This window comes from Sturnira hondurensis, unplaced genomic scaffold (genome assembly GCF_014824575.4).
Source record: "Sturnira hondurensis isolate 20B ecotype Veracruz unplaced genomic scaffold, ASM1482457v3 Scaffold0008723, whole genome shotgun sequence".
In the NCBI taxonomy this organism is placed as follows: Eukaryota; Metazoa; Chordata; class Mammalia; order Chiroptera; family Phyllostomidae; genus Sturnira; species Sturnira hondurensis.
Window position 1 is genome coordinate 1,504,210 of NW_028081354.1, and position 26,183 is coordinate 1,530,392.

Sequence of the window (26,183 nt, forward strand, 5' to 3'; positions counted from 1 at the left end):
TGGGGAAGTCCAGGCGTAAATCTCGCCCAGGCATGTCTAGATCCAGGATGCTCATGCTGCTGTCAAGGTCCTGATTCCCCTTTTGATGGGCAGCCCAAGACCCCTGACCCTCTAGCTTAGTGTCTGCAGAGGAGAGATGATCTAGGATGTGGTTGTTGGCAAGCTCGAGAGAGGATTCTTATTGGCCCAGCCTAGACTATGTTTCCACCTCCAACCCAATCACTAGACACAAGGAGCCAGAGCACTCTGGTCAGAGTGGGTCCCATGCCCAATGGGTCAGTCCCATCATATCTCATGGTCTGTTATAAGAAGGAGGAAGGGAGAAGTCAGAGATGGCCATTATGGGTGATTAATTCCTAACAGGGCAGGTGGGCCCACAAGGACCAGGCAAAAGACAACTAGACATGTCTCCATGTGGGGGCAAGGAGCAAGGTTGCCGATTTCTGCACAGGTGGTGAGAAAGTGAATTGGACAGTCAGGCAGTGTTCAGTGGGCATGCCCCCCTTCATACCTTCTTTGTGGCCTGAACTCATCTCCATTACAGCATTTTAAGGGCTTATTTCACCTGTGTGCTTACATATCATGTGAGGCCCTGAGAAAGCAGGCCACAGAAAGTTATTACAAGGGCCATCTTTCGAGTCAGACCGGCTAAAGGCTGAATCCTGGCTCTGCTACTTCCTATCCGTGCAACCTGGGGCTAATTGCTCATCCCCTTTGAGCTTTGGCTAACATCTGCCAAGTAGGCATGATAGTATGACCTACTTTAAAGGTTTAAATTAGATAACGTATGGAGGTGACTTTGGACAGTATTCAGCAAATGGAAAGGACTCCATAAACGATAGCTGTGATCGCTGGAACTGGGGCCTGCATCTCACTCAGCTTTGTGTCTTTGGTGCCTAGTTGAAACTGGAATCTAGTAGGTTTCAGTAAATGCCTGTGGAAATCGAATCAAAGCTAGGTGGGGAACTGGCCACAGAGGTGCAAAAGGAGAGTGAGTTCAGGGAGTGCTGGGATTCTGTGCAGGCTGTGCTATCGGGGTACACGGGGGAACCTGGAGGTTTGGGCGCAGGAAGTGGGCTCTTCAGTGGCTCTCAAAGCTGGGATACGAGAAAGACATTGGTTAAAAAGGCATCCTCACAGGTTCTGATTTGGCAGGTCTGGAATGGACGTCCTTACCAACTGCCAGGGGATTCAGATGGCCACCCCCTGCCAGACCCTACTGGTTTCTGGGTCGTAAATTCAAATGCCCTCAAGGGCAGATGAGTGACGTGGATGAGTGGAGGGAGAGGGCATTGTGGAGAACACATACCCCACCCAAAAGGGTCGCCATGCTGGACATGGAGGCCCAATCTGGATCTTCTGGTTTTTCAGGAGAAGCTGAGAAGCAGCACATGGAAGGGGAATTTCCTGATTTATAAAACCTGGGAAAAGAATCAGATCATCTGCAAACACTGAATGACCAAATAAAACACGTCCAAAGGCCAAAGAAGCTGCCACTTGGAGCTCTTGGTCTGGGGCAGTGATTCTCACCCAGGACTCAGGATTTTGTCCCCCAGGGGCCATTTGTGTCTAGAGATAATTTCTGTTGTCACATCTTGGGGTGGGGTGGGGAATGCTACTGGCTTCTAGTGGTTAGAGGCCAGGGATGATGCTAGACATCTTACAATGCCCAGGACAGCCCCTGCCCCCCTGAAGCTGTGGGCAGAAGAAAGAGACAGGCCTGGGGCCGCCGGCCACCTGGTTTTACAGACTCACTTGGGCCAGGCAGACCACGCTGCACCTTTTCAACCTCGAAGAGCCACAGCTGCCACGGCTGAGCCCTCCTTGGTCCAATGTAATCATACAGTCCACACACTTCCTGTGCATTAAGGAAGCAGCCTGCCACCCCTGACCTCTGCAGGCATGAAAGTCATGTGAGAAATGCGAACACAGAGTGCTAATGTGTTGCCACTTGGTCCCCAAGGGCTGGGTGTGACGGCCTGCTAGAGATTATCAGGGTTTTGGCCTCCTGTTTCTGGTGGAATGTTTGGTTTGGGCTCCTCATTCAGTAGTTTCTGGAACTGTAGTTGAGAATATTTCCCTTCCAACCAACCCCAACCATAACAAAATAAAATTCCTTTGAGTCCTTGCAGTTTAGTAACTATTTGCTGAGCACTCACTCTGTGGCCAGCCTGGTGCTGAGGAGGTGAGCAGAGACTCGGGCGGTTCCCTCTGGTGCCTCACTGGGCCATTGTGGAATCGCAGAACCAGACCTCCAGCTCCTCCCTGCGCAGTCCACCCTCTGTACACACCCCTCGCCGTCTTCCTGGAGAAGCACAGCTCTGATCATCGCACTCACCTGCTCCGGAGCCTTCAGGGGCTCCCAGGTCCACTCTGAATGAAGCCTGCCCTCCATAGGCCTGTGGGACCTGCCTCCCTTTCAAGCAGATCTCTCTCCTGCTGCTGTGCTGCTCTTTTCAGACCAAGCTCTCCCCTACTCCCAGTCTCTGCCTTCGCTCAGGCTCTGCCCCCTCCCTGGAACACGTGTCTGTGCGTTCACGGGATCCGAGGTGGCTCTGGTGGAGGTCCCTGCATCCTCTTCCTCACTTCATCCCACATCCCCTTGTCTGTAACTGTTTTGTGGCCCTTTCTACCTGCCTTAGAATTACTTGGTTTTTGACTCTTGATCTTGCCAAACTTGGAGGTCCTTAAGGAACGACTTAATAAGAAATTCAACTTGTATTTCCTTTTGTGGAAAAGTTCTTAGCCTGGTCCCTGCCTTCAGTGGGTGCCAGTTCAGCCTGTACTACTATTTCCCAAGCTCTTTGTTGATGCCAGGTGTTGCCACGTGTGATACCTCTTTCATCCTCATAGGGACTCTGTGACACCTGCGACATCATCCCAGTTTTACAGATAAGGACACTAAGGCTTAGAGGAACCATCACTTCATTTGTTCATAGATTCATTCAACAAATGAGCACCCACTAGGTGACAGGCTCTGTGGCACTGTAGGGAGGGCAGAGAGGGCAAGATATAGCAGACTGGGTACCCTGGAGGCTGACTCTGACAGCTGGATTTAGCATCTAGCAGAATAATTAGGAATGGTTCTTGGGATCCACGCCTGGAGAGGGGGCGGGGAGAAAGCCTGGGAGCCATGATGCCTTACAGAAGTCATAGCCAGCCTGATGGGCTGTTCTGCGGGCCGAGTGGTGCTTCAGTGCTGTCCAAGTTGAGACAGGAAAGGCAGGCCCCTGTGCCCCACACAGACCCATCTTTGGATGAAGTGCCAGTCTTTGGGAGGCACGGCACCTTGCCCTCTGCGGCTATCCCCAGAGAGTGCTCTTGGCTAGGGGTTGTCTGCTGCCAGCCCTCCTAGCAACTGGGGAAGCTGAGAATCTACCACCAGAGAAGAGGTTGTTTTCCACTCATGGCTTTACATTCCAGTGGGGGAAGCCAAAGACAAGTGAATAAATAAGCAAGCGCAATCATTCCACTTCTCTTTACAGGTGCAAAGAAGGGCAGGAATGAGTGTTATTTTGCAGACGGGTCGCTGATGTGCTGAGAGGTTAAATGGCTTGACCCCCTAGGTCCAGTTCCTGTCTCTGTGGCTCTGAAATACAGCCCTGTCTACTGTCTGTCCAGGCCAGTCAGTGCTAAGTGCCCAGAGCCCCGAAAGTCCAGCTGGAGAGCTGGATCTTGATCCCGTAGGCTTTGAGAAAACTGTGGAGGGACCCAGTGAAATACATTTCTAGGAAGGTATATGGGCACAGGCATGCAGAATTGGGGATAAGAGTCGGACGCTTGGTTCAGGGCCACCTTCAGTAATCTGGGTCCTGCAGTGATGACATGCTTGTTCTGGGGCTGGTGGTGGGAAATGTATCTTTTAGGATGCTTTTGGCTGCAAGTGACAACCCCAGCTAAAGTGGTTTAACCAATAAAGCCACAGAAGTGGAAGTTCACTGGGAGGCAGGCTTTGGGTTTAGTTCAACCAGTTTCTCAGGAAGTCATTAAGGAGCCAGGATTTTTTTTTTGTTCTGCCACCCAAGGCTGCTTCCTTTTATGCCCCTAAGATGTTTGCTGGTAGCAGCTGGGGCTGGAAAAAAGGCTAAAACCTTCCTGTTAACCATGCAAGTCCTTCTCTTCCATCCAGTGAAGTCACTTACCCCTGGGCTAACAACACAGGTCAGAATCTGTCATTTCAAGTTGGGGTGGGGACAATGGCCTTGGAAGAACTCAGCTGGTGGGCTGAATGCAGAGCCGATCCACAGCCCCATTGGGGAGCAGGAAGGGCAAGGTGGCTGTTGCGGAGGGAACCGGCATCCCCTGCCACTGAGAACGAAGGACTGGGCCATTGGAAGGCAGGAGGCAGTGACAGAGTGGACGGAGAAGGAGGGATTTCTTTTAAAGTATCAAGAATAACTCCCCATTTTCTAGTCACCATGCCTGGGAAGATGTCATCCTATTGACAAACTCAAAGGAGATGAAGGAAAGTTCAGGAGTGTGTTTCAGGGCAATTTGAGTTCGATGTGATGAGGGGACATTGAGACCACACTGTTTTTGCAACAGCTAAAATATAGGTCTCTGAGCTTGAGGTCATGGTCGTACAGGATGGAGCCGAGGAGAGAGGGCCATGGAGATGATGACATGGCTGTTGGCCACCGAGAAGAGGAAGGTGGAGCCAGTGGTGTGTGGGGAGCTGGCGGCACAGGGGCTGAGAAGGCATGGCTGGTGGGAACTGTGAAGGCAGGACTTTGCCCAGCACAGCCACTTCTAGGGATTTATCTGATGGGGCCTCTGCCCTTGTGTGCAGCGATCGAGTGCGAGGATGGTCACTGCGCCACTGTTTGAAATATTAGGAGGCTGAAGACAACCTAAATGCCTGTCACTACGCAACTGGTTGGTTAATTATGGTACATCTGGTATACAGAACCCCAAGCAGCTGTCAAAAAAGGAGATGCAAGAGCTACATGGGCTGTGAAGGAGAAACCTCTCAGATATATGGTTAGAAAAAGTGAGATGCAAAGGTATACACAGAACACTCCCATTTGTGTTTCAAAAAGAATGTATGCTATCCAAATACATGCTTGTACATCCATAAACTGTTTCTGGAAGGTACCAGAAGAAACTTTGAATAGCAGTGACTCTTGGGGGGGTGGGTCTCAGAGCCTGGGAGACTTCACATTTACCTTGCTGGCTGTTAGGGTTCCTTTCACCACGTGCATTTAGTACCTTGAAAAAAGCGAGATCATACAAATAAATACAGAAGAAACTAGGTCTTGGGTGTCAGAGAGTGGGTGAGACTGAGCACTGACGGGAGCCACTGTGGGTGCCAGAGAGTCCAGTGATCAGTGGGGCAAACACCAGGGGAGGGGCCAGGGGAGGAACTGTGGCCCAGACTGAGAATTGGGGAGAATAGAAGGAAATGGGGGTAGCTAATTGGGTTCATTGAGCAGCCCTGTAGAAGCTTGAGGTGGAACTGGAGGTTCCCTGTGAGCTCTGCACAGAAAGTTCTGCTGAGGCTCTGCTGTACTTTTGGATTGGGTCCCTTTCTTTAGTCACCAAAGCTGGAGTGAGGTCCAAGCAGATCTCTGGGAATCATCCCAGAGCTTTTGCTGTCTGTTAGGAGATCTGGTGTATACAGGGCTGCCTTCAGACAAGTGGTTCTCGGCAGTTCCAGGCCCAGAAGCTGACAGAAAGGCTGTGGGCGAGGAGCAGGAGCCTGGTCCTGAGCCCTCCCAGCTACCACTGAGTCCAGGGGCTGCGGACCTGCACTCCAGCTCCCCTTAGAAAGTCCATGCGCGTGAGGAAGGTGTAACAGCCTCTGCAGAGTTCTGCAGTGAGAGAACCTGTCTCACTTCATTTAACTAGCTTTTCCCGATGTATTTGGCCACAGAAGCCCCAGTCTCCCTTTTTAGTGTGGTGCCCCCAGAGCAGGCTTCCGGAAGTGTTTCTTTGGTTTGGTGATAGAGGTGGCAACTGAGTCTTCAAGGCCACGTGGCCAGTTGGTGACATAGCGGGGCGAGAACCTCGGTCTTCTGCTGGTGATCCAGAGGGATGTCTGTTTACCTGTGCTGCTCACGATGAATTGAGATGCTAGATCATTATTTCTCAAACTGTGTTCTGTGGAACCCGACTCTCATGGGATGTTAATGAGTATTGAACTAGGAACACATATTCTGGTCACGTAAATGTAGGGCACACAGAAGCAAAGAAAGCTGAACTGGCTGATTGGCTGTGGGGTTTCTCAGAATCTTTTTTTAAAAGATTTTATTTATGTATTTTTAGAGGGGAAGGGAAGGAGAGAGGGAGAGAAATATCAATGTATGGTTGCCTCTTGTGCATCCCCTGCTGGGAACTGGCCTGCAGCCTAGGCATGTGCCCTGACTGGGAATCGAACCGCTATCCTTTGGTTCACAGGCCCGAGCTCCATCCACTGAGCTATACCAGCCAGGGCTCAGAATCTTTGATATGGTGATAATCTCTGTGAATCACCAAGCAGGTTCCCCAGCTTATATGGCCAGGGGAAACTTTGTTTCATGGACACAAGTTTAAGAATTCAAGTCTAGATCGGTGAGATTTATGTTGATTTCTGCAGCCCTCCCCTCCTCACCCCACCCCAAGCATTCTTGCCCTTGCTGTATTGAAAAGGAAATTTAATGCAACCAGCCACCTTCTCCCCTCTGACATTTGCTCTTTCATGTTCCAGAGCAAGGAGATTGGCCTGCAGATGCACGAGGAGCTCCTGAAGGTCACCAATGAGCTCTACACAGTAAGTCCTGCTCAGCCTCTTCTGCCATTGAGATGGGGCCCCCTTTCTTCAGTGCCCAGGGCTGGAGAGCAGCTAACCAGAGGTCTGGGAGGACCCTGGGCCTCTTCACTGTGTCGTGTGCCTGAGTGACAGCGGGTCATTATGGTGCGATGTAGTGTGTTGCAACCCCAGCTTCTCATTCTGTACATCTGGGTGGGACCCTGGACATGTTTACTCTATGAAAGTTCCAGCTGTGGGAATGTGTTACCTCCCGAAGCAGAAGACACAAACTTGGGGTGGTGGGATCATGGACACAAAAGTTCCCGAGGAAGGAGCGTGGTTCGGAGTGAGGACAGGCTGAGGCTGAGGCCGGCTCCTTGCTGCCTGTGGGATCTCAGGCATGCACATAGCTCGTGTGTGCTCACCATTCTCATCTGCAATATGGGGCACTGTTCCGAGGATCACATGAAGTGATGGGGGTGAGCATGCCCTGCTGTCTCTAGAAAATAATTTCACACTCCCACAGTTTGGCCAAGAACTGACCTTGCTAGGAGGCAAAATCTAACTGGACTTGGGATGAGTGTTAGAATCCAAGAAGGTGAGTGAGTGGGGAACACTGGTTGTGATGCCGGCACTTACTTGGTGCAGCAGGACTTCAAACCAGATTTGTCTGTAGTCAGTTTTCTCTGCTGGGATTCTGCATTACCTCTCCTGTTGAGAATTCTCTTTCTCTTCCTCTCTGCTTCTTAAATTCCTGCCCATCCAGAGTGCCAAGCTCAAAACTCACCCTTGATCACAGAAACTCACCCGGAGACATCACTTTCCTGAACTCTTAACTAACCTCTCCTACATGCACACACTCCCCTTCTCATTTCTTCACGCGACAAGTGAGTATTGATTGCTGGCTGCAGCCCCCACAAACTCACAGTCTAGACACCCTCTCTCCCAGGCTACATACCCAGCACATACTAAGCTCTGTCTTGGGCTGCTGTATCATCCTTCACACACTTTACTCTTATCTCCCTGCCCAGATTCTAAACTCCTTGTGGGCAAAACCAGTTTCTTTCTTTTGTTCATATATCCCTCCCTCCCTTCTCTGCTTCAGTGAGTACCCTGGGAACCCCAGGGATGTACAAGACACTTCAAAACCATCTCTTCAAATGTTCACAGCCTGCCACTGTGCCTCTTACAGCTCTGGGCCCACAGCAGGCAGCTCCATTTAAATCCATGCCTGAATTTAAATGAATTTCTGGGCGACTACTGAAGACTCAATGTGCAGTCAACAAATGATCCGTGGAGGGGGGTGCTGTTGGCACCCCAGTGCTCTCTTCCTCAGCATGCGGCACCTCCAAAATACAGATAAAAGGCAATAGAACAGTACCTCCTCTCTCTACTGTATTGCCTCCCTCACTTTTCCTCCCTCTCTCATTTCCTCCTGCCTTCTTTCCATCTGTCTGTCCACCCACCTATCCATCTACTCTGGAAGTCAGCCTCTCTGCCTCCTTTGGTTTTCTTTTCCTCTGTGCTGCTTTCTTGATCAGGCAGGCTTCTCCCAGGTGGTCGCAAAGATGATCTCCCCACCCCACCCCGCTGCTGCACTCACTTCCCGGCCGCTTAGCGCCCCCTAGTGGAAAGAGAACATGCCTTTCCCAGGGTTTCCAGCCAAGCCCAGGGCTGTCTCTATTGGCCGGGCTGGACTCCTGAGATCCAGTCCTTGTGGCCAGATTAACATCATGTTACTAATTGGCCAAGCCTGGATCTCACACCCACCCCCAGGATTGGAGACTGTTGTCAGTTTCCCATCAGCCACATGGAATGAGAATGAGGAGAGGAATTTGGGGGACTTCCTCAAAGAAAATCAGGAAGCCGTTCTAGAAGGAGAAGAACTAGATGATCCTAGGCAGAGAAAAACAACAGATGTCCCCTGAGGATTAGCTGGGGGAGAATAAGGAAGCAGCCCCACACTGGCTAGAGCTCACACAAACGCCTGCTCCTCAGACCTGCTTGGCTCCTGCTCCTGGGCTTAATACTCACACACTCCCTTTGCCTGGAGTGCTGTACCCCTCACCCCACTCCATGCTCTGTTCACCCAGTTAACTGCTGCAGTATTCAGGGTTCAGTTTAGATGTCACTGCTCCAGGAAGCCTTTCTTTAGTGCCCCGTGCTTCCTTCATCATAGCACTTACCACACCATATGACAATCGCCTGTGTAATTGTGTCCCTACTAGAAGGCATAGTCTCTCGGGGCAGAAGCCCTGTCTGTCTTCCACACCGTAGGATTTCCTAGCATAGTACCCAGCACATAGTAACCTGTTCAGGACAAATGTGGTGACTGAGGGGGTAGCTGTGCCCCAGCCCGACTATTTACCAGGTCGAAGGCAGCAGAACTGTATTCTCCCTCCGTTACTCTTCCTCCTTCCTTCCCTCTGTCCCTTCCATCCGTCTACCCATCTATTTATTCATTTGTGCAAACATACATTGATACTTACTGGATACAAACCTCCCCTTCAATACAAGGAATATGATCATAACCAAGGCCCTGGCCCTCATGGACTTTAACTTTAGTTGTGATGAGACTGTTTATAAACACACAAAATGAATACATAAGATAGTGATGATAAGTTCTGTGGAGAATGAGGAGGCTGCAGTGTGGATGGTCAGACTGAAATCTTTTCCTTAAGGTTGTGGCGTGCCCCGGGTCTCACCCACTTACTGCTCTTGAATAGCCCAGGGACGGCCAGCCCTGAGGTAGAGAAAGTGCACCTGGACTGCATGGTTGAAAACCATGTTTCTAACAACTGATCCTTATCTTGCCCCAGCATATCCTTTTATGGATATTGTCAACTTCCAGATTGCCTTTGCCTTCTTTTGCATTTACACGACCATCTGAGGGGCTGCACAGATAATGCTTTCCTGTTCCCAAGAGTTGAGGATTTGGGAAAATGTAAAGGCAAAGTGTACCCAGCAGAAGGCAGTGTGATTATCAGAAAAGACCATGTCCACAGCTAAGAAGGCCTGGCTGTCTGACTTGCTGTGTGAGTTTGGACAACGCATGTGCTGTTTTTGAGTCTTCAGTGTCCTTCAGCAATGGGTTAATACACCAAGATTTCTGGAGGGCCTTCCAAGTGCCTATGAAATGAATCTGGGTCCAAGGACAGTGGTCTCAATTTCCATGTTTCTGTACAGTGCCAGACTTGTTCTGAGGGACCCTCCTGATAGGGTCTGGAGGGCTGGAAAGGGTACCCCCATCTGGCATGAAGCTGGGTGGGTGCCTGTGAGGGGCCCTTTAGTGATCCTAGGTTGGAGACTGGACCTCAGCTAGACTCCTGCATCCATCTCTTTTCCCTTCCCAGCCCAACAGTGCTGTCGGCCAGTCACTTTATAGTCACAGTTTGTGGAGCACCTCGCTGTCTTCCTCCCATGCGGTCTTCACCAGGCAGCACAGAGAGGGCAAGCCTCTGCCGTGGTCACCCAGCAAGTGGCAGGAGGGTTGGGTCTCAAAGCCAGGTCTCCTGGGTCCTTGTGGGGTAGAGGATCCTTTCTTCCCTATTTTGCGGTTTCCTCATCTATGAAGCAGGGATCACATGGTATCCACCTCATTGGGTTTTTAAAGAATGTGTTAGTTGATTTTAGAGAGAGAGGAAGGGAGAAACATCGGTCAGTTGCCTCTCACATGCGCCCTGACCAGGGATTGAACCCACAACCTGGGCGTGTGCCCTGACCAGGAATTGAACCCTCAGTCTTTTGGTGGATGGCACCACACTCCAACCACCTGAGCCACACTGGGCAGGGCCTCACAGGATTTGTGTGTGTGTGTGTGTGTGTGTGTGTGTGCAATAGATGAGTTCCTGTATGTAAAGAGTTCCTACATGTAGGCAGGTAGATGTGCTCTATAAGTGTTAGCTGCTACTATTATTGTTGTTACTGCTATCACATTGCCTCCCAGGACTGGGATAAGGACTAACTGAAATTCCCCTTGAGGATAATAAAAAGAGAGATTTGCGAAGTCTGAGTAATAGATGTTTAAATGTTATTTAACCTATCCTGGACTGGCAATATTGAGCAGACTGTTCTCGGCTGTTGAACTAAGGACCTTTTCATTCTGACTCCTATGTTTTAGTTAATCAAATCAAATAAATTTATTTATCTAGCGGATTCTAGGTGTAAGTAGTCAGTTAGGTTCGTTTCAGAGAGGTCCCCAAGTAAATTCTTTTGTGGCAGCTATTGAACATAAGTCAGCCTGGCCGGGAATTGCTGGTTGAATCACAGACCATGTGGCCCCAGCATTTGAGGACTGTGTTCTCCAAACATGGGGTTTGTGGAATGCGGTTCGGAGACTGCTCTGGGAAGTTTGGCTCGTTGGAGAGCAGGAAGAGCACTCTGTGGTTCAAGAAGAGTAGAAAACTGGGCAAAGGAAAATGTGAGAACACCCTGCTGGGATGCGGGCCTTGAATGAGTGAGTAGAGGGATGCATGCATGGAGGGTTGGACAGGCAGACCTAGCTGCAAACAGAATGCTCTCTCCTCCTCTGACTACCTAATGCAGATGGCAGATTTAGTGGTGAGACAAGCAGACCTCCACAGCTGAAGTAGAAAAAAATGGATGCAGCATGAATGATTGAACCCAGAAAGGGTGGAGGCCAGAAATGAACTTCGCCTGCATCGTGGTGGAGAAACAAAGGGACTGATGGGGCCAGTGAATGTGGAGGGATATTCACAGGAGAAAACTTCAAGAAGGGGAAAGGCAGGGGCCCTGGAGGCAGACCTGAGCAGGCATTTCCAACTCTTAGCTGCATTATGTTCCTGGAGCCATGGCATAAAGGAGATGGTTGAAAATACGCAACTGCTTTGGTTCTCTATGCCTGCAGTCCCTCCTTTTGGCCACTAGATGTCGAGAATGCAAGGGTCCAGCATGCTTTCTGGTCCCTTGAGTTTGGAAATATGCTTAGTGTAACTACCAAAACCAGTGGATGAAATTAGCAAGAATTTTAGGGCAACTGCAAATATGCAAAATATTGGGTGGAATGCCGAGAAGGAGTCTTTTCACCAAGACTGACAAAGAAAAATTGATACCATTTTTATTCATTTATTGTTTTGAAATTTTGGGAGGTTTTCAGGTTGAAAGAAGGAGGGAGAAGCACGGTATAGAATGACTTTTTCACAACAGCTGATGTTCTGTACAGTTTGCAGACATCTTTTTTGCAGTCGAGTGACTTCAAGGCTCTCAAGCCCTCAGCCCAAACAGGAGGATGATGACAATGGTGAGGATAATGATAGCATGGCTCTTACTGTGTGGCCGGCATGTTCTCAGGACTTTACAAAAATTAGCTCATTAAGTCCTCCCAACAAACCTATGAGGTAGGTGCCATTATCCTTATTTTACAGGTGAGGAAGGAGAGGTCAGAGGGGTTATTACTTGCCCGAGGTCACACAGCTTGTAGGCGGCAGCGTCAGGATTCGGCCCAGACATTTGGGCCCAGAGTGCATACTCTCACCTGCCACACTCTGCAACAGGTGCTGCCCCTGCTGACTCCTGACCTCTGGCAAAGGGAACTTTCTGAACCACAGATCAATGCTGTGATTTAACGATAAGAGTCACGGGAGCCCGTATTTCACAAGACTTACTTCACAAACTTACTTTACGAGACTTTGAATGAGAGTGACTAAGGTTATAGTGTTGGCCAGTACTGCATTCCAAGTTCCCTGACTTTAAAGGGCCTGGTTAGGCAGGTGCACTGCACCCCCAGGCGGAAGCTGCAGCTCCATTAGCTGCTGTAGTTCCCCGAACAACAGGAGAGGAGCATAACAAGGCTCAGGAGCCGTGGATCCTGGGATTTGTTGTGTTTTTTAACATAGAGAGTCAGTCATACATTTGATATTGCAAAGGAAAAGTGTCCTTTTAGTTGGGGACCAGGAATCAGGATATTGCTCTAAGGCTGCCAAGGGTATTCAACTGCTGAGAAAATTGTAATAAATTAAGGAAATGGTATTATGTGGTAAAGAAATGGTGGATTAAAAGTCAGAGACCAGGTTTCTAACTTTGCTAAATATACACATACAATATGACTCTCCACTCTGCTTCTAGGTATTTATATAAGAGAAATGAAAATATACATTCATACAAAGAATTATACATAGATATTCATAGCAACTTTGCAAAACTGTAAGCAGTGCATATAACTATCAACATATGAATAGACAAATTGTGGTTTAGTTATACAATGGAATACTACTCAGCAATAAAAAAGAACTTCCAATACCTGCAACAACATGGGAGAATCTCAGAAAATTATGCTGAATGAAGGAGGGCAGACCCAAAAGAGTTCATATTCTATGGGTCCATGTAGGTCAAGTTCTACAGTGACAGAAAGCAAATCAGTGAACACCTGGGTCTGGGGTCGGGGTGGGTATCGGCAGCAGAGAAGCATGGGGCATCTAGTCGGGGCTTCTGATTGTGGGGTTGGCCACGAGGATGTAAAGTCTGGAGACCGTGCTGCTAATACCGTAGGATCTTGGAGAGGCCACTTTGCCCTTCTGGGCCTCAGTTTCCCTATTTATAAAATTCGGTGGCTGGAGTAGATAACATCCAGGATTTCCTCTGACTCAAAAATCCCCTTGTTATAACAATATACAACTTTTATTATGGATGCAGAGTAGCAGAGTGCAGTGTGCTGTACAGTCATTTTACAGTGAAGGATGCGTCTAGTTCAGGGAGCATAGAACATGTATTCAGTTACCCAGTGGTACTCCTTTTGGGGCTAGAGCCATTTGTAGGCCAATTTTACTTAAGGAAATAGAAGAGAAAATAATTTGTATGTGAGTGAGAAGGATATTCCCATGGGAGCTCTGTGAGTATGGGAGGAGGGGCTTTCCTGGTGACCCCACGGGAGGGGGCAGGCTAGAGAGGTCAACTGCAAAGGAGACCTCAAATGCTTGGGGACTATGTTTGCCTTTTTAAATTGTTGCTTGTCCATTCCTGGCACTTAGTAAGGACTTAATGATGGTGGTGGTGGTGGTGATGGTGATGATGAAGGAGCTGCTACTGATGATCATCTTCATTTCCAGTCCTCAGAGAGTTTGTGCAGAAGTAACGAGCTGCAGGAGCTCAGAACGCATCATGGGAGGAGGGAGGGCCAAGCAAACTGCAGCACAGAACTTCGGGGGCCCAGGCTGGGCCCTCGCAGCCTGCCGATCCCCCCACTCATGTGTTCTCAGGTCATGAAAACCTACCACATGTACCACGCGGAGAGTATCAGTGCGGAGAGCAAGCTGAAGGAGGCTGAGAAGCAGGAGGAGAAGCAGTTCAACAAGGCTGGAGAGCTCAGCATGAACCTGCTCCGCCATGAGGACCGGCCCCAGCGCCGCAGCTCTGTGAAGAAGATTGAGAAGATGAAGGAGAAGGCGAGTGAGGGCCCTGGAGCCAGGAAGGGGAGGGCCGGGCCCCCTGACAGCCTCAGCCTCCCCTCTGCACCTTGCGGGGTGTGAGGAGGGTAGAGTAGTGCTGCCTGCAACTGATCCTTTTGCTTAGGTCAGCATGCAGGAAGAGGTGCTCAGCTGACAAAACAGCTGAACTGTGACAAGACTCATACCTCTCAAGTGCGTTCTCTGAGGGGCAGGAGTCACCAGGCATTAGTGGTGACAAGAGCTCACCCCAGGGGGTCAGATAAGTGGCTGGGGGTCAGTTGGGACTGAGGGTGTCCCAACAAGAGGGAACAGCACTAGGCTACCAACCAGCACCTGGGAACTTGGAAAAGAACTATTCCAAAATGGCCATTGCCAAGGCAAAAACGCACCTGCCGGCCCTGATGCACAGTGTTTCTAACTCACACTATGTATCAGGGCTGGCAGGTGCTTCAGTAGGACATGGTGAAGGGCATGCTGGTCTTGGAGGTGGATAGACTGAGTTTGAAAATGCCACATTTATAACACCTCTCTGAACTTCAGTTTTAAAATCTGACGGTGATGGCAAATAAATCTCCCGTACATGCCAGCTCCGATCTGTTGGTAATGGCTGCCCAGGGCTCTGCAGTGCGGATCACGAGCCTCTCCAGGCTTCAGCTGAAAACAGTGCTGGGATCAAGTAAATTCTGCCGTGGCTAGAATTTAGAGGGACAGAGCAAGGGTTGCTCTTCTGTCATCCTAGGCTAGGTGACTTCTAAGGTTCATTTCTTCTTAAAACGCTAGGATTTCTTGTTGAAGTCTCTTCATTCATTCATCCATTCATTCATCCATTCATTCCATGGAATCAGCAGACATTTCCTGAGCTCTTTCTGTGTGTCAAACGTTGTACTGGATGTTTATTCCAGCTTAAATGAGATGGATTCTATGATGACGCAATCCAACAGCCCTTGAAAATTATAGGAGAGTGAGTGGGAACAAGATCCAACAGGACCCGGGTGAGCTGGGAAAGTCACCAGAGGCAAAGAACATAGGGTTTCAGGGTAACTGCCAAATGCAAAGGAAAATAGGCTCTACAATACCCAGGCAGAGACTCGATTAAAAAATGGACAAAGGATTTGAATAGACATTTCTCTAAAGAACATGTACGAGTGGCCAATAAGCACATGAAAAGACGCCCAGCACCGTTAGTCATTAAGGAAATGGAAATCAGAACCACAGGGAGACACCACTTTGTACTGTTAGAATGGCTAAAATAAAGAAGGCAGACAATGTCAAACATGGATAAGGCTGTTGAGGAAGTGGAACCTTCGCACACTGTTGGGGGGACATAACATGACTCAGCCCCTTTGGAGAGTATTTTGGCAATCCCTCCAAATGTTAGTTGTGGACTAAGTTAGCCTCTGATTCAATAATTCCACTCCTAGGTATCTACTGAAGGGAAATTTGAATGTATGAGGTCTGTCCAGAAGGTATCCAGCCATATAATATGAAAAACAGAGACATTTATTGAAGAAGAGACAAGATACAAGAAACATTATACATCAGACAATAACATCTCAGTCCCCTTCAAAGTAGGCACCTTGGGACCTCACACAGTTCTCTCAGTGGCCATCAGCTGCCTCATTGTGTTTCCCTGAATCTTATTTTCCTAATCTTATTAATGGTCTGAAATCTCTTCCCTTTTAAAGGTGATTTGAGTTTTGAGAAAAGGCAGAGGTCACAAGGTGTCACATCTGGTCTAGGGGGGCTGAGTCACCTGGGCAATTTGCTGGCTTCACATAAAACTCTGCATGAGATGTGATGCATGAGTGGGCATGTTATTGTGATGAAGCTGCCAGTCACCAGTTGCCCATAGCTATGGCCTTCTAAATCATCCAAATAGTTTCCGTGGAGGAATGTTTAAGCTTAATGCAAAGTTTGATGCAGATTCATCGCTCTACTCACTCAGTCATTTTGAATGCAGTGGCCACACAGTACGCATGCTCACTCAATGGCATCTACTACCCCCACTGACGAGTACAGTGAAGTCGTCATTGTTCATGCATGCGCATTCCAGTCCGCTCTCCTTGGCTGCCAGGTTACTTCCATGTTGTACAAACTGTTCTTATTATAGTAACAATGGCTGTCTTTTTCCAGACAGACCTCAGATGTCTATATGTTGAAACAACCCAAATGTCTGTCACTGACGAACAGATGAATAACATGTGGCCTATGCATGCAACGGAATGTTATTTAGTCATAAAAAGGAATGGAGCACTGATTCATGCCATGTCATAGATGAATTTTGGAAACAGCATGCTAAGTGAAAGAAGCCAGTCACAAAAGGCCACCTGTTGTAGGATTCTATTTATATGAAATGTCCAGAATAAACAAGTTCATAGGAACAGAAAGTAGATTAGTGTTTGCCAGGGGCTGGGCAAGAGGAGATTAGGGAGTGACTGCTAATGGGTGCAGGGCTTCTTTTGGGGTGATGAAAATATTCCCAATTTAGATAGTGGTGGTGGTTGTATAACTCTGTGAATAGAAAAAAGATGATCAGGGAATTACAGAACTAAACGTAGGGAGATATATTGAGAGATAGAGAGAATACCGTCTGGGAGTCCAGAGACTAATTTTCTGTTCAGAGTTGTGTGCTAATTAGCCATTTGGCTCTTAGACAAACTACTTCTCCCCCAGTTCTCATTTCTTCACCTGTAAACTGGATGAATCAAACTAAGACACCTATAATATCCTTCCCAGGTACACACCTGTCTGAGTCCACACAGGGCTGAAAATGGCCTCAGATCAGAGTGGCCGGAGAATAGGTCAGGAGCATCAGACTGCTCTGCTGGGGTCGGCTGCATGGGTGATGCAGGGTGTTGCTGCCAGAGGTCGGTTTCTGGAATTTCCCAGAATAAATGGGCCCTGGAGAAAAGTCCGAGGAGACCTCTGGGGACACCCCTACTGGAAAGTTAGGAGGAATAAGTCAGTCTGAATAAGGAAGGTTTAAGAGTGTCTAGATGAAGAAGGAAGCCCTGTTTCTTTAAGGAGAGCTGCCTTTTTACCCAACAGGGGGACTCATTAGTCTGAAATGGGCGAGGGCACAGCTCTCCGACCCGTGTACTCTGTACGCCTTCCTGCCCAGCTGGCCCACAGCAGAAGCAGCTTCCCAGGGAGGCAGTCCGGCTCCTGGCCACGACTGGCCCCTCAGGCCGCCCCACTCTGCCTCTCTTACCACTCACATCTGGACAACCAGTGAAAATCATTTAACGGCTGCCTTGTGCAGGGATTGTTCGGAGTGTGGCAGGTGCGAAAACGAACAAGGCACATCCCATCCCCGACTTCAGAGAGCCTACCTTCTGGTGGGGGACACTGAAATTCAGCAAGTGCACAAAGACGTAAAAATATCATTTTGGGTGGGAAAACTGCTTTTGAAGAAAAATAGAGCAATCAAGATGGCTCGTCCTTTGGTAGGTGAATGGATAAATAAACTGGTAAATCTAGACAATGGAATATTCACTAAATATTGAAGCTCCAAGAAGAAATGAGATAGTGAGCCATGGAAAGACATGAGGGGACCTTAAAATACATATGACTGAGTGAAAGAGGCCAGTTTGAAAAGGCTCCACACTGTATGGCTCCAATTATGGGATGTTCTTAAAAAGGCAAAACGACGGAGACTGTGAAGAGATGAGCAGTTGCCAGGGGTTGGAGGGAGGGAGGGTCAAAAGGCAGAGCAGGTTTTTAGGGAAGGGGAGCGACTCTGTGACACTGTGATGATATCCAAACCCATAGAATGTCCGACGCCAAGAGCGGACTCTGCGGTGCTCTGTGAACTCTGGGTGATGGTTATTAACGAGGGTGCCACTCCGGGGGGGGGGGATGGTGATGATGGGGGAGGGTGTGCGAATGTGGGGGCAGAGGCATATGGGAAGTTTCTGTACCTTCCTCTCGATTTTGCCTTAGACCTAAAACCGCACTACAAAATAAAGTCTTAAAAATGAAATAAAAATGAAAATCACTAAAAATTGAATGAAGATGAAATAAGTGAAAAAATAGAACAGGGCAAGGGGATAGAGAGTGGAGAGTTGGGCAACACATTTTGGACAAGGCTGCCATCAGAGTCCCACCTGACCGCGTCACCTTGGGTAAGGACCTGAATAACTTGAAGGACCAGCTACATAGAGACTTAGAAGGATAGCCTGCCAGGCAAGGGGAACAGTTATTCTGAAGGCCTAGAGGCAGGAATGAAGTTGACCTCTTACAGGATGGGCAGAGGGGCCTGTCAATGAGGGAAGGTGTGGAGGAGGAGGGACTTGAGGGGTCACCGAGGCCATTGGCACAGTCTGGGCAGCCACAGAGGGCTGTTGAGTGGGGGTGCAGGACGTCTCACTGACTCAGGCCTGGTAGGGGATGGTAACAGGCTGCTGCGTAATGAATAGTGCTGTTGTTGGTCCATGTGGGCAATATAAGGTGAGCTTTTTTCAAAAAACCCTCACCCAAGAATGTGTTTCTTGATCTTAGAAAGAGAAGAAGTGGGGCGGGGGGAGAGAGAAATGTTGATTGGTTGCCTCCTGTACTCGCCCTGACTGAGGATCAAACCTGCAGCCTTTGGTGTACAGGATGACACTCCAACCAACTGAGCCACCTGGCCAGGGCTAGGTGAGCTTTTTGAACACAGAGCCCAAATCTTACTCACCTAGCGTGTGGAGTAAGGTGTTCTAGAGGGGTGGTGCAAGGATGGAATTGCCTGCAATGACAGTAAAGAAAATCCCAAGTCCCTCCCATCAATGGCTCGGCTCTCACATCTACTCTTTCTTTCCTCCAGAGGCAGGCAAAGTATTCTGAGAACAAACTGAAGTGCACGAAGGCCCGAAATGACTACTTGCTGAATCTGGCCGCCACCAATGCAGCTATAAGCAAATACTACATCCATGATGTCTCCGACCTAATCGACGTGAGCACCTGGAGTCTGGGACTGAAAGGGCCTGGGCTGGCGCCAAGCGTCAGCTGAAGGAGGGGCTGGCCCCTGTCCTTCGCTGAGCGTCCAGGGTGGAGGGGAAGGGCCCTGAGCATGTGGGACCTGGGAGATAAGTTTCTCCTTCCATGGGTGGGAGAGGGCCTGTGGTGAACCCTACACCGTTGGATCAGGCAGCCACATGCTCAGAGTGCAATTCCCAAGCACCCTCCTCTACACCAGCCCCTTGACTGGGTTTGGGGTACGGGAGCGACTGCCCGCAGTTCACGCCCTAGGGATTTCCCAGAGCAGCACAGACGTGTTCAGCACCCCCAGGTCTAGTTGTCAGAAGAGTCACATACACAGGAAAGAAAATTGTCAGTGAGACAGAATTACAGCTGGTCCTTGGACACTGTGGGGTTTAAGGGTGCCAGTCTCCCCCTTCAGTGGAAAATCTGCGTATAACTTTTAATCCCTCAACCCTAACCACAGCCGTCCCTTGCCAACTGCAGATGGTCCATTCCCTGATATAAAATGGTGTGGGACACTGCATATAGTTGGTCCGCTGCCTGCACAGATTCCCAGCCTGCATCAAAAATACTGTCTTCAGTCCACAGTTGGTATCATCCGAGGATGTGGAAGCTGGGATTCAGGGGCCAGCTGCACATTTATTGAAAAGAATCCATGTGTAAGTGGACCGGCACAGTTTAAACCTGAGTTGTTCAAGGGTCCACCGTACACAGGTCAGCTTTACTGGGGGATGTTATCATTGGAGAAATCAGGCAGTCTAAGCCAGAGGAGAAAGGCACACCGACTCCTGAGTGCCAGCTGCATAGGACAGGCTGAAGGGACAGCTGTGCTTGGAGAAAGAACATTGTGAGCAGTGTCATCAGGGAGAGCCTTTGTCATCTATGTGGGAACTGGGACTGCTTCTTGTGTCGTCCCCCACCTAGCAGATGGGGATTTGGTCCAGTGAGTGCTCAGTGAGGATTCCTTAGTGCCGAATGGATCCTTTTCCTCTGGCCTTGGTGTGCACCGTCAGGAGGGCTGCAGGAGGGAACCATGATCACCGTCCCCAGGAGGGGGATCTGCTGGGCCCTGCCTGTGCCTTCTGGTGCCTGAGGCCAGACCCCCACCCCCCACCTGTTTCTTACAACGTTCCTTTTTATTCTTTCCAGTCCTCAAATTTTTATTGAGCAGCTACTAGCTCTAGGTCGTGAAGTGCTACAGTAGACAAAAGCCAGTGGTTCTGCCCTCATGGAGCTTATTCTGCATAACCCTGGCCTGTTAACTGGCAGTTGCAATGCAACATGTCGGATGTCGCACTGAGGGAGGTGGAGGGAGATGTGGACCCCTGGGGGAGGCACATCTGACATAAACTGAGTGGGGAGAACATCAGAGAAGACTTCCCAGAGGAAGTGACCTCTAAACTGAAACCTGAAGGAAGGACTTTTATGCAGGAGGAGAGAGGAAGACTATGTCAGGCAGAGGGGATGCATGTGTGAAGGCCTAGAGATGAGAAAGACTGTGGTGAATTTGGGAAGCTGCTTTCCCCAAATGGCAGTCCCCAGCTCCCCCTGAAGGCGCTGGTGTGATTTGTGTGGTAGGATTCCAAAATGTACAAGGGCCCCAGGATGAAAGATTTTGGCTATGGAATAAGAGGTAATTGTAAGTCATCACAACGGGACAGGAAGTGCCGGTGGGCCCCACCTTCACGTCACAGCCCTCACCTTCACCCTTCTGTTGTGTGCCTGTTTCCCAGTGCTGTGACTTGGGCTTTCATGCCAGCCTGGCCCGCACCTTCCGGACCTACCTCTCCGCTGAGTACAACCTGGAGACCTCTCGCCACGAGGGGCTGGATGTCATTGAGAACGCAGTGGACAACCTGGATTCCCGAAGTGACAAGCACACTGTCATGGACATGTACAACCAGGTCTTCTGTCCTCCACTCAAGTTTGAGTTCCAGCCCCACATGGGGGATGAGGTACGTTTCTCTGAGGAGCCATGCTTGAGGCTGCTTCTGTCTGCGCTCCCAGAACATTCGTTGGATGGGGACCATTAGCCCCCCTTCCACATGCAAGATGTATATCTCAAGGCCTGGGGTCGAGTTCTTGGTCCAAGTGTTGCCCCAGCCAAAGAGTTTACCACTAATACCTTAACCTTGCTGGCTCCAGTTCCCCACCTGCAGAATTGCAGGACCTTAGTGCTCCTTCAATTCCGCCCCCACTCATGTCCAGAAGACCCCAAGAGAGTCCCACATCTGCGTACTTTCTCCCCTTGGATCACAGAGGCTGGGCCTCATCACAGCCACTCTGGCCAGAGCCTCACCAGGGCGCTGCCTGTCCTCCAGCACAGGGGGCACACCACCAACGGCCCTTCCTTGGTACCTGTGCTGCTCAGAGCCTCTCTGTATTCCCAGGGGGAAACCGGGAAACTGGGAAACGAGGGGACAGGGCATTTGTCACTGGCCCCAAAGCAGCGCACTACTTACCCAAGCTTCACAAAATTCCTTATGCAATTAGTTCCTTGAGCTTTTCTGTATCATTCCTCCCTCTGTCTAGGGCTTGGTTCCTGGGCTTGGAACTGGTGGAGGGAGCCATCACACTCTGCCTCCCGTCTCTATTATCTCCACCCCGGGGATATGTGTGCAGAACTTTCTCCCAGCAGCCTCTGTCTGTCCACCTAGATACAGGGTCCAGCACACATAGTGCATTTATTTTGTTACAAAATCTTTCATTACAAAATTATAAGCGTGTAATTCTGTCACATAACAATATCATGGTCAAGCACACCATTTTAGGCAAAATGTCCAAATTAAAACTGTGTTACACCCATATTGTTACTGGACCAACCACACTCAAGTAGGCCTTTCCTCTGCCAGACCCTGTGTATCCCAACCCGGCACCTGGGAGCTCCGGGAACCCAGACCTGTCGGGCAGAGGACCCCACCCGCCTCTGGGTCCTGTGGGGGCTCAGTGGGACTATCCACTAAACTTGTGTGACAGGGAGGGATGGGGAGGCTCAGCAGATGGCATTTGCTGGGCCCTCCGGATGGTTCTACCCACTTCTTCATCCGCAAAAAAGAGGCCTGTGCATGGCTTCCTGCGGCGCCTGCCCCATCCCTCTGCCCGCACATCTAGCCCTTCCAGCCCATCATCTGGACCTGGAAATTCTGACCTTGTAGTTTCCACTGGCGCCTGCAAAGTCTGGGTTGCCTGGTTAGTGGTGAATGGCTAGGAAATAACAGAGCCCTACTCTCCCTTATGACCTCAGCTGAGTCAGCCCAGGCAGCCCAGCCCACAGGTGGTGACAGGGCCCTGGGTGGAACGGATGTAGGGAGAATAGTATTTCTCCCCACTCTTCCTCCTCTCCACCTCTCACCCAATCGGGCTGCGGGGCAGGAAGTTCTGTGAGATGAGACCGCCACGCCGTTGCTTCTCTGCCTCTCCGAAGCTCCTGCTGGGGAATAGGAGCACCGGCTGGTTGTTGCCCATTGACTGTTCTTTTCATTGGCTTCTCTGAGGCAGTTGTTTTCTTACTACAACTTCCTGCCTGGAAATTAACCAACTAGTCTCACTTATTGAGATTATGTCAGAGCTCTTAGTACGCCCTGAAGAGGGCACAGTGTAGAAGTCCACGACTGAGAGGCCAGCGGTGCCATTCGGGAGCGTGGCCCCTTGTTCCTGTCTAGTGTTACCAGGTATGAGCTGTGGCTCCTTTGGCCGGCAATGTAAGGTCTCCGAGCCCGTTTTCACAGCTTTTGGTAGGGATATTTGTGATAGTGCTGGCCCTAACTCCACACAGGTGATGAGGGCACTGGGCGACCACCAGTGGGGGCTGTTGTTTCTACAGGTGTGCCAAGTCAGCGCGCAGCAGCCTGTGCAGACAGAATTACTCATGCGGTACCACCAGCTGCAGTCCAGACTGGCCACTCTCAAGATAGAGAATGAGGAGGTGAGTGAGCCCCTCCGCCCTGCAAGGGGTTTCCTTACAAAGGCCTGGCGTGTCCTGGGGAGTCCACACTCAGCAAAGAACACACAAGAAATTAGGGTTCATTTGTGAGATGGACTATTACACAACCATTAAAACCATGCACACCAAGAATCTTTAATGATAGGGGGAATTCTCACAAGATATTAAGTTAAAGAAATGCAAACAGAAAGTAAAACTGTATGTTCAGTATTATCATAACTAGGGTAAACTAGAGTATGTTCATATGTATCTGTGTTTTCACGGTTACAGAAAAAAGATGGGAAGGAAGTCCTTCAAAATGTTAATAGTGTCTGGGTTGTAATTTCTGTTTTCCTCTTTGTGCTTTTCTCTGTTTTCTGTGAGAGGTTTATGTTATTTTTACCATCAGAAATAATAATAAATATTTTAATTTACACAATTAGGTAATAAATAACCCCAGGCACACTAAATGTGTTGTGGATTCTGAGTTCCAAGGAACTTTTTTCTCACCATGGCCAGCGGATTGCCACTGGGAGGGCACAGATGGAAATCCAGCTGTGGTGGTCCCACTCTGATGTGGACGGATGAGGCCAGGTGGGATATTCCTGGACACCTCCATGCAGGGAGGGTGTCAACCAACTGGGGGACACCAGGATGTGGGGAGTGTCGCCCAGGATTGTGGGCAGGTTTATCATTAAGAAGCCTTCACAGCTGGAAATGGGGAGCCATGGTCCTGTCTTCACACCTGAAGATGCTGTTCTTCCTGAGCAGAGAGGCTGGTTCACCCTGGGTCTCCACAAAGGACAGAGCTCGGGCGGATGTGAGACAGGTCATCTCTCAGGATGAGCACCAGTCAAAGCACTTCCTAGGGGCAGGTTATAAGGAGACATTATGTATTCGCTTTTCAAACCTAACAAACTATTTATTCATGCTCTACATCTTTCCCTGAAACATTTAAAATTGTTTACATGGAACAATATATGGATAATAATATTAATGGAATTTAAATTGGAAATGGGGAAATTGGGGCCACAGAAAGAATGAAGCAAGTGTTCCTCTGTATAGGCTGTCCATGATCATGGAAATTCTTGATTTTGAACCTGAGCTTCTATCAGGCTATATTAGAACTGATTCATTCATTTATTCATTCAACAACTGTGTATTTTGTGAAAACTTACTCAAGTATTTCTTAAGCACATATTATGTGCTAAACATTGTGCTAAATGCGGAGTAAAGAGAGTGAGCAAGACAACATAGTAGCTCCTCTCATGGAGCTTATATTCTACTGAGAAAATACAGATAATCTAAACACAAAAGCAAACAAACCAATGCATGAATGAGTATGCAAAGTATTAGACAGAGACAGGCACTAAGTTAAAAACTGTTGTCCGGGGCGGGAGGCCTGATGTCACTAGGAGGTGACAGTTGAGTCGAGACCTGAGTGACAAGAAAGAGACTGAGCAACAGTAATTTAACAATGAATGCAGGTTCCCCTGGAACTGTTTTTGGAATAACGCCCTGTCAGAATACAGGGCCCAAGCCAGCGAAGGGATATTGTAAGGTGGCAGCTTGTGTTCCCTGCATGTGTAGCCTTCTGGGGTCCCCACTCAATCCCAAGAAAGAAGTTAGAATCCTAGAGAAATGACCAGGCAGTGGTGTCTCAGCATCTGTCTTCCTCGAGGTTCTCTTTTCTGTCCGGCTTTTGACAGGACTGAGATGGCAGATCTCTGGAAGGTCCATTCATTGAGGATGGCCACTCAACTTACCCAGACTTTGTCCCCTCCCTTGAGAGAACTACGAGTATTTCTAGTGTTGTCCCTCCCCAGGGGACCTGTCTCCCATTGAAGGAGCTAGTTTGGGGCTGTATAAAACCAGGTGAAGAGAAACACACCTAGAAACCTGAGTTCCTTGTTCATCCCAATATTCTCTAAGGTTCTCTCTGGATGAAGCAGTTCAATAAAACAACTCTAGATTGGGCAACCTGGGTTCTCACCCCAGCCGGCTCACTGGCCTTGGTTTGCACATCAGTGTAATAGGAATGAATGATTATCTTGTCCTGCCTGCCTTCTAGAGGCTTTGTGTGAAAGAAATAAGGTAATGGTTGGGAAAAGGACTTGGAGGTGTCAAAGGCGTTCTGAAGCCAAAGGATTTTTGTTGACATGTTTTCCCAGGTGAGAAAAACCCTGGATGCCACCATGCAGACCTTACAGGACATGCTGACTGTGGAGGACTTTGATGTCTCCGACGCCTTCCAACATAGTCGGTCTACAGAGTCTGTGAAGTCGGCTGCCTCTGAGACCTACATGAGCAAGATAAACATTGCCAAGAGGAGGGCCAACCAGCAGGAAACAGAAATGTTTTATTTTACAGTAAGTGGACCCAGACCTGCTGTCTGCTGACTCCCTGGCATTGCCTTCTGGGGAGCAGCCCGAGCTAGTGGGAGCCAGCAAAACCGCGGGGGTCAGTTAGACCTACAATTCTTCCAGGATGCTCCTCAAATTAAGTTACCTGGCTTGGCTTCGTGAAGTGTAGGAATTGAGTTACCAGTGACAGTATTGGCATTGATCTTGAATTGACAGTTATTGCAGCTTTCCTGCTCTAGGAAAAAACCAGAGAGTATGTTTAGTAGGGTAAGAGGAAAATGGTAATGGAGCCAGGTGCAAGCCCCACGTAACAACCCAAAAGGTTAGTGGGTGGTTGTCAGGTTGCAGTGTCTTAAATTGGGGTGCAGGCTTTGGAAGCAATGCCATGCATGGTCCATGCCAACTGCTGGTGAGTTGCCCGCCCTTCATATAAAATCCTAGACAGCTAACAGTCCACTGCCAGGGACAGGGAGGAACAAGGGTAGGAGGCAGCAGGGATTCAGTTCGACGTGTGTTCAGTGAACATAGAATTTGGGTTTGTGAGGGACCTTAAACCCTCTGATGCTTGATCCCATTCAACCAGATCCCTGTCAAAAAGCTGTCCAGACTCTGCTTGCACAGCCCCAAGATGAAAAGCTCCCTCTTTCCCCAAACAGCCCTTCTGTTTGGCTTTTCTGGCTATAGATATTGTAATGTTTTCCCCTTTGTCTGTTCTCTTCAAAAACCCGCCTTCCTAGGATTTCTGGCCATTGATCTTGATTCTGTTCTCTGGGGTGATCAGGAGAGAGGCTTAATCTACAGGGAGC

At 49.2% G+C, this 26,183-nt stretch overlaps 1 protein-coding gene across 3 annotated transcripts in view; it reads left to right on the forward strand.

Moving 5' to 3' along the window:
• SRGAP3 (SLIT-ROBO Rho GTPase activating protein 3) overlaps positions 1–26,183 on the forward strand; it is a 113,351-nt gene that overhangs the window by 16,654 nt on the left and 70,514 nt on the right. For all 3 annotated transcript variants that reach the window (XR_005067842.1, XM_037055700.1, XM_037055701.1), the window contains exons 2-7: positions 6,686–6,748; positions 13,942–14,127; positions 18,935–19,063; positions 20,826–21,047; positions 22,916–23,017; positions 25,186–25,383. Coding sequence is in view for 2 of the 3 variants with exons in the window: in XM_037055700.1 (XP_036911595.1) it covers positions 6,686–6,748; positions 13,942–14,127; positions 18,935–19,063; positions 20,826–21,047; positions 22,916–23,017; positions 25,186–25,383 (900 nt within the window). In the remaining variant the exon portion in view is untranslated. The remainder of the gene's footprint in view (positions 1–6,685; positions 6,749–13,941; positions 14,128–18,934; positions 19,064–20,825; positions 21,048–22,915; positions 23,018–25,185; positions 25,384–26,183) is intronic.